Source organism: Myotis daubentonii, chromosome 1 (assembly GCF_963259705.1).
Source record: "Myotis daubentonii chromosome 1, mMyoDau2.1, whole genome shotgun sequence".
NCBI lineage: Eukaryota > Metazoa > Chordata > Mammalia > Chiroptera > Vespertilionidae > Myotis > Myotis daubentonii.
In genome coordinates this window covers 84213120-84226338 of record NC_081840.1, presented here as the reverse complement: position 1 = coordinate 84226338, position 13219 = coordinate 84213120, and the positions used below count along the sequence as shown (strand labels likewise).

Below are 13219 nucleotides of genomic sequence, written 5' to 3'. Positions count from 1 at the left end.
TAGGTGAGAGGCAAGAAGTAAGTTTCTTTTCTGCCACTTGGGGTATACTTCCAGTTATCAAACTAAGGAGAGATGTGTGGCCCAGATCGTTTCAAAATTACAGAAAAGCTTCCCCACAATAACAGCAACTAACCTTTACTGTGTTCCAGGCATGATTTGAGGGATTTTATATACAATAAGTAATTAAGTCCTAGTTATGTTACAAGGTTAGGCATTATTGTTGTCGTTACTGTTGTTGTTGTTGTTGTTGTTGTTGTTATTATTATTATTATATCAAGAAACAGAAGTCAGAATTGGGAAGTGGTAGAGCTGGAATTCAAACTCAGACGGAGTGTGTCCAGAGAAACTGTACCCCTGAAATGATGTTCCAGGCCTCAAGGCTTCCCTTGTCATATCTGTCCAGTGGTAAATCGAATGAAAAATGGAGAGACAGGAGTTGTAAGGCCTTTTCCAAGTAAAGGGTAGAAGTACCATGATCATTATCATCTAAATAATCCATTTTCGGTACTGTATTTCTCATCCTCAGGACAATAATGAAATCACAGGAAATTAGATTTTCACAAGTTGTATAAGGGGGAATTGGCAGCGTGGGGAGGAGGGGTGGGGTAATTTAAAAGGAATATCCTGGCTGTGGTCTTTAGCTGCTCCTGCTTTTCTCTCTCTTCCTGTGAATGTTTCCTTATGGGCTTTGAGTATGAACAGGTTCCTGGGCTCCTAGGTTCAGCCCAGCTGAAATGGATGAGTATCTCTTATTTTAATAGCTACATATAAAATAAATACAAATCACTTAGATAGTAGGAAAAGTATATGTTTATTCCTTTCAAATATGCTGAAATATTTACAAAAGCAGTGGCCAAATCTATATTTTAAGGGAACAGTACCTGGAAAAGTCCAGGATGTCTTAGTTATACCTTTGGGACTTTAGAAAATCATTATTTCTGATTATATGATTCATCATCAGAATCCTAAGGTTGCCTAGCCTATTCAAGTGAACTAAAAATGAAAAGGCCTAGTACTTTTTTTTTCTTGAAGTGAGGACATCAATATCTACCATATTGGATGCAAAATGTACTGTCACTAAATATGTCAGATATGTATCACCCTATCTTCAATAAAATAATTTAAATCTTATTGGTACTACATCAAACTAAAAAGTTTTACACAGCAAAGGAAACCATCAACAAAATGAAAATACAACCCACTGAATGGGAGAACATTAGCTGATACATCTGATAAGGGCTTAACATCCAAAATGATTAAGGAACTTATAAAACTAAACACTGAAAAAAATAAACAATCCACCCTAGCCAGTTTGGCTCAGTGGATAAAGCGTCGGCCTGCGGACTGAAGGGTCCCAGGTTTGATTCCGGTCAAGGCACATGCCCAGGTTGTGGGCTCAATCCCCATGTAGAGCCGATGAGTGATTCTCTCTCATCATTGATGTTTCTCTCTCTCTCTCTCTCTCTCTCTCTCTCTCTCTCTCTCTCTCTCTCCTCCATTCCTCTCTGAAATCAATAAAAATACATTAAAAAAATAAATAATCCAATTAATAAATGGGCAAAGGCCTGGTTGGTGTGGCTCAGTAGTTGAGCCTAAACATATGAACTAGGAGGTCATGGTTAGATTCCCAGTCAAAGCACATGCCCCGGTTGCAGGCTCCATCTCCAGTGTGGGGCGTGTAGGAGGCAGCTGAACAATGATTCTCTCTCACCATTGATGTTTCTATCTCTCTGAACCTCTCCCTTCTTCTCTGAAATCAATAAAAATATATTTTAAAGAAAGAAATGGGCAAAGGACCTGAATAAACACTCTTCCAAAAAAGACATAAAGTTGGCCAATAGACACATGAAAAGAGGTTCAACATCACTAATCATCAGAGATGCAAATTAAAAGTACAATGAGGCATCACCTCATACCTGCCAAAATGGTTACCATCAATAAATCAGTAAGCAAAAGTGTTGGTGTGGATGTGGAGAAAAGGGAACCCTCATACTCTGTTGATGGGAATGCAGCCACTGTGGAAAGCATTATGAAGTTACGTCCAAAAATAAAAATGGCACGGCCTTTTGACCCAGCAATTCCACTTCTGGGAATATATCCAAAGAAACCCAAAATGCTAATTCAAAAGAACATATGCACCCTATGTTCATTGCAGCATTATTTACAATAGCCAAATTTGGAAGCAGTCCAACTACCCATAAGGAGATGAATGGATAAAAAAGCTGTGATACACTTACACAATGGAATACTACTTACTCAGCCATAAAAACAAACAAACAAAAAACAGGGAAGAAATCTTACAGCCTGGATAGACCTGAAGAGTATTATGCTAAGTGGCATAAGCTAGTCAGAGAAAGACAAATACCATATGATTTCACTTAAATGTGAAATCTAATGAACAAATAAACAAAGTGGAGACAGACTCATAAATACAGAGAACAGATTGACAACTATCAGAGGGGAGGGTGATGGAGCTGTATGAGAAGGGTGAAGTGATTAACCAAAGAATAAAAAGAAAGACTCATGGACATAGACAACAGTATGGTGATCGCCAGCGGGAAGGAGGATTGGGGTGGGGAATATGAGTAGGTAGAAGAAGGTAAAGGAGAGAAAAATAGTGATGGAAGGAGACTTGACTTGGGATGGTAAACACAATACTATACAGATTATATAGAATTTTATACCTGAAACCTGTATAATTTTATTAACCAATGTCACCACAATAAATTCAATTTTAAAAATAGTATTATTCATGTGCTGAAAAGTAAGGAGATATAGGGATTCTTTATCCTTCAATCAAATGTATAAACTTGTATTGGGTATTTAATACATACTAGGCATTAGGCTTACTCTGGTGGCTGGGAATATAATTGATAAAATATATTCCTTAAGGAGCTTGTGGTGTTATAGGCAAAACACAGAGATTCACCAATAATTAAATATGTTAACTGTTATGAAAGAGGGTTTACCAAAGACTATGAGAATAAAGAGACTGTGGTAGTCATGAAAGCTGCCTGTCCACTGAGCATTCATACCAGGCAAAATAATCTGTTTCTGGCTGAGAGAATAGTATGTATGACAGTATAGAAAAGAAGAGGAGCATGGCTTGTTTTGAAAATAGTTCAGCATGGCCAGAGATATGGGTACATATGTGGAAGAAGAAGAGAAGAAGCTGGGGAAGTATTTGGTGGGAGGAGGAAAAGGAGCTGTTAGTGAAGGGCCCCGTGTGCCTTGCTAGCGAGGTACATGCACCTCCTCCTAAAACCCATAGTGATTATAGTGGCATTGAAGCAAGATGGTATGATTCAGAATCACCTTCGGGAAGATCACAGTGGCAGCCCTTTAAAGAATGGATTGAAGGAGAACAAGACCTATAATAAGATCATTTGGGAGGCTGTGGCAGATCCCTAGGGAAGAGTTAAGGCTTACTGGTAGACCAAGGCTGTCATGGTGACAATGAAGATGAGGTGTCAGTGTAAGAGACAGTAAGGAGGTGGATTCTGTTCATTTTAGAGATCAATTGGTTTGAGAATTGAGGGAGGACTAACTATTCAGTATGACTCTCAGTTTCTGACTAAAATGCCTGGCTATTTACCAAGAGAGGAATCACCAGAAGGGTAAGTTTGGAAGAAAAGACACCAATTCCTATTGTTTGACATCTTTCCTTTAAATGAACACACCCGGAACACAGTTGGATAGAAGGTTCTGGAATTTACGAGAGAGCTGAGCTTACCTTACCAATTTGAGTGTTATCCTTAACGAGTCTTTTTATAGTCATCTGCTGCCCCCATGATGACTCTTTTTTAGCATCTATCAGGGAATTACATGCTATTTCCCCTTCATGAGACATTAGGTGATTATGATTTCTAGGGCCATTAAGGGAAGCGTAAATTGTAAGAGCCTGTGATTAGAAAATGGAAAGATGGTGTGTTCTTCTCTCAACCCTGGCAAACTAGCAGAAATGAGAATCAGCAAAAAACCCTGAGTGCTACACTTCTGAGAATGGCACCTCAGTCCCTACCCACACCACTGCAAACATCCCTCCTCCTCTTCATGGCATTTAGGTTTTAGATCTTGGACTCATCACTTTTAAGGTTATTTCATTCTGTCTCAGTAGGAGCTAAATCACTTACTTGTTTTTATAGAAAAGTAGTCAGAAATCCCCATGTTAGGTCTGTATTGCTCCTAAATAACCTGTTGAAAAGTTGTTGATTCTAATTCTCCTCTTTACCGTCTCTCATATATTGTAGTATAAGAATTGTGAAATAAGAAGAAAGGGGAAAATCTGACATCTTCAATTTATCACAGCTATATATGGAATGATATATATAAAGCAATACTATTAAAATTAAACATAGGTACAAATGAAATATTCACATAAATTCAGAAAATATAACAATATAGAATGTGAACATAAAGATGTAATTGTCTTTATTTTATTATATAACATATTGTTGCTTTTATAAAAGCCTTTGCTTTTAGTGAATAGTCTCCATTGATTACATAAGAATTCTTTAGGAAACCTGAGTCAGGAAAATTTTTATCTTGATCTCCAAAAGGTATTTCCCCCACACACTTCAAAACAGCTTCTATTCACCCCATGGATATGTCATCAATCTGTTATGTGTGAATGGACACTCTTCTTTCCTGTACTTGACCAAATGTTTCATTTCCTGAAAATTAGATTACTTAAATGCAACAAACAGATGGCCAGAAAGTCTTGTAGTACTTACTCTGCCATGGAATTTATTATCTGAATTCCTGAGTTAGGACTGAGAAGTTAGCAAAAATCCTTTCTAAACATTAGTATGCTATAGATGACATTGCAGTTATCAAGCCATTTTTAAATTAATTCAGTTACTTTGAACATTGGGAGGAAAAAGTTGAATGGCTATTTTATATAGAAGAGTTTATATATTTTATATTTTAAATAGAAAATTTAAAGTGTAAACAAGTCACATGGACCCATGTGGTTGAAGCTTATCTTAGAGTTGTTCTTAAGGTATTAATAAGGTAATATGAATTATGCATGATAACAGAAAATAATACCTTACATTTTTTTTCTATTTCTAGTCTTCAAATATTATCTTCTTTAGACTAAAGAAGTACTCTTCATCAGTATGGTATAGAGAATTTGGATAAATACAGTATGATTCCTTATATTCTGTTTTTTTTTTATTATTGTCAAATGTAAAAACAAGTTTTGTCATTTAGTTCAATGTAAAAATTGCAGCTCATGAGTAAGCTTTATGATGGCCTTGTCTCAACCATACATAATTAAGTTTAAAAATATGCAGAAAAAATAAAGTTGTGCTATTCGAATGATTTTTCAGCTACCACTCAATGTATTCATTAGCAAACTTGTAAAGCATAAGGTTTTTATTAGAGATTAAGGGCCAGGTACAACAAATGAATGATTTTAAACTTTTCTAAAATGTTTTATTTTACTATTTGTGCATACATGGCCTTTAGTTCAGTGCTTTCATTGAATATATATTTTTAATTATAAACCTAAATGGATTTAAAATTCTTTATCAAGAAATAACAAAATTTTCCCCTAATCCTTTTCATGAAGATGCTCTTAGAGGATATTTGTAGAGTCCTTCAGATTTACAGTGAACATGACCCAACATAGTTGACAGGGAACAATCTTAACCTGTTCCATACTTCTGTGCTAGAACATTCTGTAAATACACCAATTAGATAAACAATTCAAGTCCAATTTTCTGAATAGGGGATGCTCCTTAAGTCATGATGTAGGAGTAGAGAAAAGGCGTATTTGGGTGAAGGACTTTAGTACCTCCGAGAATTCAGATACTTAGAGGAATACAGGTAGAGGAACAGGAGGGTTGACATTGTATTGACATTGTAGGAGAGCCTCCAGGTCATCTACTGATTCCCTCCTCTCCCTCAACCTTCATAGCCTAAAAAAAAGTCAGCAGAAGCAGCAGGCTGAGCTGAGAAGTGAGAGTGTGAGTTTTGTTCATTCCACCCACTCTCCACATGACAAGGAGAGAGTGACTTGGAGGCCGAGTATCTGAAGTAGCCATATTTGACCAGTTAACGGTTTCAAGAACAATGACTTCAGTGCTCTGAGGTGAAAGACCATTGGGTGGATGTACTGGCATCTCTTAGACCACATGCAGAAACTTGATGTTCTATGACCACATTATGCTGCATGATGGTCACCAAGGCATCAGAATCAAAGAGACTCCTCAGATATCTGAGGCAGAGATCAAAATTGCCAGGTCGTGGGAGGACACCCTGTGAGACAGGTCACCATCGTGGGAGCCTCTGCCAACCATAGTGGGGCTCCATAGCCAAGGAGAGCGCCAGGCTCTCCTTGCTGGTGGGCAGCATGGAGGACGACTACATGGAGGTCCACCCCCAGCCCCTTCTGCTGCTCCCCACTCAGCATTCATCTGTGAGGTCTGAATGGTGAGCCATTTCAGCTTTCAAGTAGTTTGTGCAAACTTCATTTTACATACAATTCTATCACTCACTGAGTGTTTTTTCCCTAAAATAAAGCATTCGTTATTGTTTTTCTCTGTTCAGCTGTTAGCACATTTAAGTTTGTTCCTGTTTTTTGTTTTTGTTTTTTATTATTCTTTAGGTAGATTCGTTAATTTTTTTTTCCTGTTTCTCATTGACATACAAGTGGAACATATAATCATGTTTTAAATAGCAGGATTTTTTTGTTATTGTATTTAGATAAAAAAGAGTAAAGGTCAAATGATCAAAGGCTTTTGTTGATAACCCCAGACAGACATTAAGACTTAAGCATCACTGCAGATGCCCGTCAAAAGTTGCAAGTAATTTTGCCTGACGTGTGTGACAATTAACATGTCAAGCCAAATGCAGGCTATCATTACCAGCCATTACTTTATTGTGGAAATATTTATTAGGTTCTTGAGAACAATGCAGTACTACCACCTAGCACAGTATTCTGGACAAAGCAGGGGTGCAGGAATTATTTATTTATTATTCACTTATTCATTTATTTGCTGTTTTTATGATGATCAGAGCTTCCATAGTAAGCTACCACAGCCTCTGCTAGCAGAGCAGTTACAAAAGGTTTTGACTAATGTGTTTCATCAGTGCAGTCAGATGTACCAATTTCATCTTTTCTACATTAAATTTCTACCGAGTGTGTGAGGTGGCCTCGCATGCATATTGAAGACAGCATGCTTAATATTGGAGAGGTTCCTAAGAAGTTACAGATTTCTCAATGTGCTATTCTAATTAAAACTTAATTAGCAATTCACTGTGCTGGAACTTAGGTTTTTTCTATGCTGGAATATAGCATAGAAAAAAATAATTTCACCGTGCATAGAAAGTTAAAATGTATTTTTTGGACACATTAAAATTTCAAAAATATAAGGTAACACATGTGGAATTTAAAGGTGTTAAAAATCTTAACTGTGAGTTTCTCCATAGCTTGTGGCTCCAGCAGTTTTGTATAATCTGTGAGCTTGCCAACCAGTATCAAAAAATTCATTTTCTTCAAGTGCTTTATTTATCTTTAATAGAACCTTCATCACCCTGGCGTTGTAAATTTGGAGTGTATGTTTGAGACGCCTGAAAGAGTGTTTGTTGTTATGGAAAAACTCCATGGAGACATGCTGGAGATGATCTTGTCAAGTGAAAAGGGCAGGTTGCCAGAACACATAACGAAGTTTTTAATTACTCAGGTAAGAAATTAATTAGAGGCAGAAAAAAAGATAATATTTAATATCAAATGTTATCACTTTAACTGCAGCTTTCTAACCTTATTGTTTGGCCCCTACCTCCAAAGTCTCAACTATACGCAAAAGGTTGCAGTGGCTTATTGTATTATTAAATTTATATCTATGGTGTCCAGAGCCCAGTACACTGAGTACTGTGTATGCAGGCCCATGTATTAAAACTATAGGACTCATGAAATTATAAAATACACAGTGGCTGAGCCCTGGTTCTTTGAAAAAAAGTCAATAATGGTCATTTCTGTTAGATATTGAATTCTTTTATCTACACCTGTCTTGATTGCTATATGAATGCCATAAAATGCTTCTTTTTCCATGAAAGTTTTTCCTTAGAAACCTGCTATGTTAATCTCGCTTATTTCAGTGTCTTGAGCATTAAGAAGTCTCACTGGTCCTTGTGAGCTCTCTGTTGGCATTTTAAGTTTATATCCTAGTAGAAACCATTTTAAAATAATAGGCCAAAGTAAAATTATTTCGATGATTTTCCTCTTTATAGATACTCGTGGCTTTGCGGCATCTTCACTTTAAAAATATCGTTCACTGTGATCTCAAGCCAGAAAATGTGTTGCTTGCATCAGCCGACCCTTTCCCTCAGGCAAGTATGAAAGCCTCTCTCAGCAGAAAGTCAGCTGCTCTCTGGGGCATTCTGTCATCTTTTTCCTCAAAACCTTTATTTGTTCCTAATTTTACATGTTCATTTCCATCCATTTGTGACCCTCCTGTGGGGACGGCGGCTTTTCACTCTGGCTTCTCAGTCAGCCTGCCTGGGAGCACACACCACGCTTTCTCACTCAGCTCTTAGCTTCTGTTGTGTGCAACCCCAGGCCAGCGCTCACAGCCCCACCTGAGAGTGAGGACACTGCAGAGGCCCAGGGGTGCCCCCCGCTCTCTAATGCCGCACAGGACATAGAGTTCAGTGTTGTTCTCGGGGACAAGTGCAAACGTTTCTTCTTTTGCTCAACTCGGAGGACGGCAAACAACTGGCTCTCTCCCTCTCCCGAGGGAGTCTTGTATCTGAAGCGACCTGCCCAAGGTGACGGTTCCACCTTGCCTCCTGGACACCTTCAGGTCCTGCCTGGGTGCCCGTGAAGAGCTAATTATGAGGATCATATGGGTGACATGATGTGTTCTGTCCTTATCCTTCAACCTTTATTTATAAGGAACCTTTCAGCTAAGTCCATCACTTCCCTGATTTGCATGATGCTGAACTGCCTTTTAAAATGATGTTACCCACTACTGAGTATACATATTTTCACATGTATCTCTTGGATTGGAGGGTGGAGGAGGAAGGAAATGTTTAGATGGTATTTTTATGAATGAAAACATACATCAACCACTCAATATATCAATACATAAACTCTTCTCTTCAAGTACATAAAATGGAAAACAGCTATTACTTCTACCTTGAGAACTCCATACAGCCTACTCTTTGGTAGACCTGGGCTAAGACACATACACACGGTTTATGACCTCCCCATTTCTGCAAACCATTATTATCAACAGGTGAAACTTTGTGATTTTGGTTTTGCCCGCATCATCGGAGAGAAGTCTTTCCGGAGGTCGGTGGTGGGTACCCCTGCTTACCTAGCTCCTGAGGTCCTAAGGAACAAGGGCTACAATCGCTCTCTGGACATGTGGTCTGTCGGGGTGATCATCTACGTCAGCCTAAGCGGCACCTTCCCATTCAATGAAGATGAAGACATACACGACCAAATCCAGAATGCAGCTTTCATGTACCCACCAAACCCCTGGAAGGAAATCTCCCATGAAGGTAATAGTCTTCATTCAAAAATAATAGTGCTTAAAGCCTTGTTATTCCAATTGTTAATTATTAAATTTCTAAATGCTCACTGTGACTTGCCCATTGGAGTAAGGGGACACATTGATTGGGGTGGATTGCGAAGTGAAGGAAATGGCAACCAGAAATATCTTCTGATGAAATGTGCATGTGTTATAAATGCAAATTAAGAGGTAAATGTAACAAAGAGAAATTGGTAATGTTTTGGTATATTTTCTTAGAATATATACATATTTATACATTCTTTTATTAGTAATACCTAATCTTTACTAAGAGTAATCTTCATATACCTGTTTCTGTATTAAGCACTTTTAATATATTATGGACACAAGAATGTTATGAGCCTGATATTTTAATGATCATATTACTTACAGTTGTATACCAAGTTCTTTGTACTGACTTCCATTGTGTGACATTAGAGCATGTATGTTATTTAGCCATTTCCTTGGTATACTTAGTATTTAGGTTGTTTCTATTTTTTTCAGTATTAGATAATCTTTATATATAATTTCTTATATGTACCTCTGAAACATTTTTGATAGATTACCTTGGCAGTGTTGCATTATTTAAATTTAAATTATTGCATTATTCTTTACTAGAGGCCTGGTGCACAAAAATTTGTGCACTCGGGGTGGGGCGGGGGGGGGCTGAGACCCCTCGGGGGATGACCACCTGCTGGCTTAGGCCCGCTCCCTGGGGGATTGGGCCTAAGCTGGCAATCAGACATAACTCTGGCAGCCCGGGAGCCCTCGGGGGATGTTCACTTGCCAGCAGAAGGTAGGCCTAAGCTGCAGTCGGACATCCTTAGCGCTGCTGAGGAGGCGGAAGAGGCTCCCACCACCACCGTTGTGCTGGCAGCCATCAGCCTGGCTTGTGGCTGAGCAGAGCTCCTCCTGTGGGAGCACACTGACCACCAGGGGGCACCTCCTGCATTGAGCGTCTGCCCCCTGGTGGTCAGTGTGTGTCATAGTGAACAGTCATTCCCAGTCATTCTGCTGTTAGGGTCAATTTGCATATTACCCTTTTACTAAATAGGATAGAGGCCTGGTGCATGGGTGGGGGCCGGCTGGTTTGCCCTGAAGGGTGTCCTGGATCAGGGTGGGGGTCCCGCTTGGGTGCCTGCCAGCCTGGGTGAGGGGCAGATGGGTTTTTGCAGGCTGGTCACACCCCCTTCAGGGTGGGGGTCCCCACTGGGGTGCCTGGCTAGCCTGGGTGAGGGCCTGATGGCTGTTTGCAGGCTAGTCAAGCCCCCCCCCCCGAGTGGGGACCCTCAACCCATGGAGGTTTGGCCAGCCTGGGTGAGGGTATGATGGCTGTTTTTAGGCTGGTCACACCCCCTTTAGTGTTGGGGGTCCCCACTAGGGTGCCTGGCCAGTCTGGGTGAGGGGCTGAGGGCCGTTTTCAGGCTGGCCAAGCCTGCCAGTGACGGAAGTTCCCAGCCTCTCCTTTTTTCTTTCTTTTTTTTTCTTCTGGGATATATTTACCTTCTATAATTGAAACTTTGTAGCCTTGAGAGGAGCTCAAAGCCGGCCAGGGTGGGCGGGAGGGAAGCTTGGTTTCCTCCATTGCCAGGGGCAACCCAGCCTCCTGCTTGCTCCCGCACCATGGCCACGGCCGGCCGGCTGAAAGCAAGTATCCGGGGTTTATTAATCTTCTATAATTAAAACTTTGTTGCTTTGAGTGGAGCTCAGAGCTGGCGGCAGGCAGGAAGCTTGGCTTCCTCCATCATTGGGACAACCAAGCCTCCTGCTTCCTCCAGCTCTGTGGCTGCCGGCCGCCATCTTGGTTGGGTTAATTTGCATATAGTTGCTCTGATTGGCTGGTGGGCATGGCTTAAGGCATAGCGAAGGTACAGTTAATTTGCATGTTTGTCTTTTATTAGTGTAAATTAATGTTCCTTTCTTAAAGGAAGGATATAGTTTTAAAAGAAGTGGTGGGGGCTGTGGGGGCAGAGAAAATGCTTCGGGAAAAGGTTCCTCAGTGAATGTGATTTGGAGTTTAATTCTCACAAAAACCTTGTGAGATAGGTTTGACTGTCAGACCCATATTTTAAGTGAGAACATTGAGGCAAAAGAAGTGGCACCACAGGCCAAAATCACACAGCTGGCAAGTGGGAGAGCCAGAATCCCTACGCAGACAGTCTGCGTACATTTCACACCGCTGATCCTGCTTCTCTTTTAGTTTTCAGGCAACACCTTGTTCTAAGTTCGCTTAAATTTTTCACCCTTTAACAAGGCAAATACTTCATAGATAAACATCTATTTGATAACAGTTATTGCATGTGTAAAAACAAAAAATAGCATAATTAACTTCTCAGATTGCTGTTAGTATTAAAGGCCAAGAGCTATCTATCATCAGGGCTTTGAATCACTATTAGCAACAACTTTTTTAACATCCTTAATTAGTTGTAATTCATAGTTAGATGGATAGATCTTAAAGGAATCTGTGCCCTTCAAAGAACTGTCATGTAGCCAAAGGACTAATGAAATATTTAGGATAATTCAATGGGCAAAAGTGAAGGGGTTATTTTTCAGAAAGCAGAAAAGAGGGAATTATCACATAACCTTGTGACCTCTAAACATGGTTACCATTATATTTGATAACTTCAAGCCAGAAATCCAGTAAAATACTTGATGTTTTTACTGCAGTGCAAATCAGGAATATCTCTGAGGCCAAGCATTTTCCTGTTATGCAGGAGTAGAGCATTAGAAAAATACCTTCACATTTAATCTTTTTTATCTTGAAATAGTAGAATTTTTTTTTTCTATCCCAGGTGGCACTTCTCTGCAGTGGGCTAGCAAGGGACAGAGGCCCCTTCACAACTCATGAACATGAACATGTCAGAGCTGGAACCCTTGGGTTCATGGAATGTAACCCCTCTCCAGTTACACATGAGGAAACCAGGACTCAAAATATGGGTGCAGGTCGCTAAGACCACATGGGGAGTCAGAAGCAGAGCTGGAGTGAGAACCTGGGCCTCTGAGTTTAGGCCTAGGATCTCCCATTACCTAGAGCTTCCTCTCTGTCCAAACCCTGCCTGCAGAAGAGATGACATTAGCCATTGATGCCCAGTGTGTGTACATTCCAGCATCCCTGGGTGACACAGTGCTGCTTGCTCATGACAGCATAATTGCAGAAAACTGCTATTTATGGGGGCGCTACCACGTTCCACAAGCTGTTCTCGGACCTTTTCATACATCCTGTCTGAGCCTCCCATTATAGAGACGGGCAAGTTGACATACAGGGAGATGTACCTTGTCTGGGGTCATACAGTGAGGGCATGGCAGAGGCAATGTCTGTCTAACTGAAAAGTCTCCACTCCCAGCCATGAACACACACACACACACACACACACACACACACACACACACACACACCCCGTGGCCTCTGAAGAACAGGGTGGCTCCTGTGAAGAGGACAGTGGTTTCTCCCTGGCCTCCTCCCACTTTGCTCCCCAGACCCACCCAGCAGCCTTACCGTCTTAGAGGAGCAGACAGGTTACAGAGGGACCCTGACCACCTGCCTTCTCTAGGGAGCTGGGTCCTTCCCAAGGTGTTTTATGGCTTTGCTGTTTGTGGCCATAAACCGACCTTTACATTCTGGGTGTTGTGGACCTTTCAGTGATGCCTGTGGCACAGACTCATCTCTGTCAGGGTTCAGGAGGCTGGCCTGCTGTGGA

General features: G+C 40.5%; 1 protein-coding gene across 2 annotated transcripts in view; it reads left to right on the top strand.

Annotated features, from left to right (window-relative positions):
- The window catches only part of PRKD1 (protein kinase D1), a 316018-nt gene that overhangs the window by 286263 nt on the left and 16536 nt on the right, over nt 1-13219 (top strand). For both annotated transcript variants that reach the window (XM_059709687.1, XM_059709698.1), the window contains 3 exons: nt 7530-7691; nt 8239-8337; nt 9246-9513. In XM_059709687.1, coding sequence (XP_059565670.1) covers nt 7530-7691; nt 8239-8337; nt 9246-9513 — 529 coding nt within the window. The remainder of the gene's footprint in view (nt 1-7529; nt 7692-8238; nt 8338-9245; nt 9514-13219) is intronic.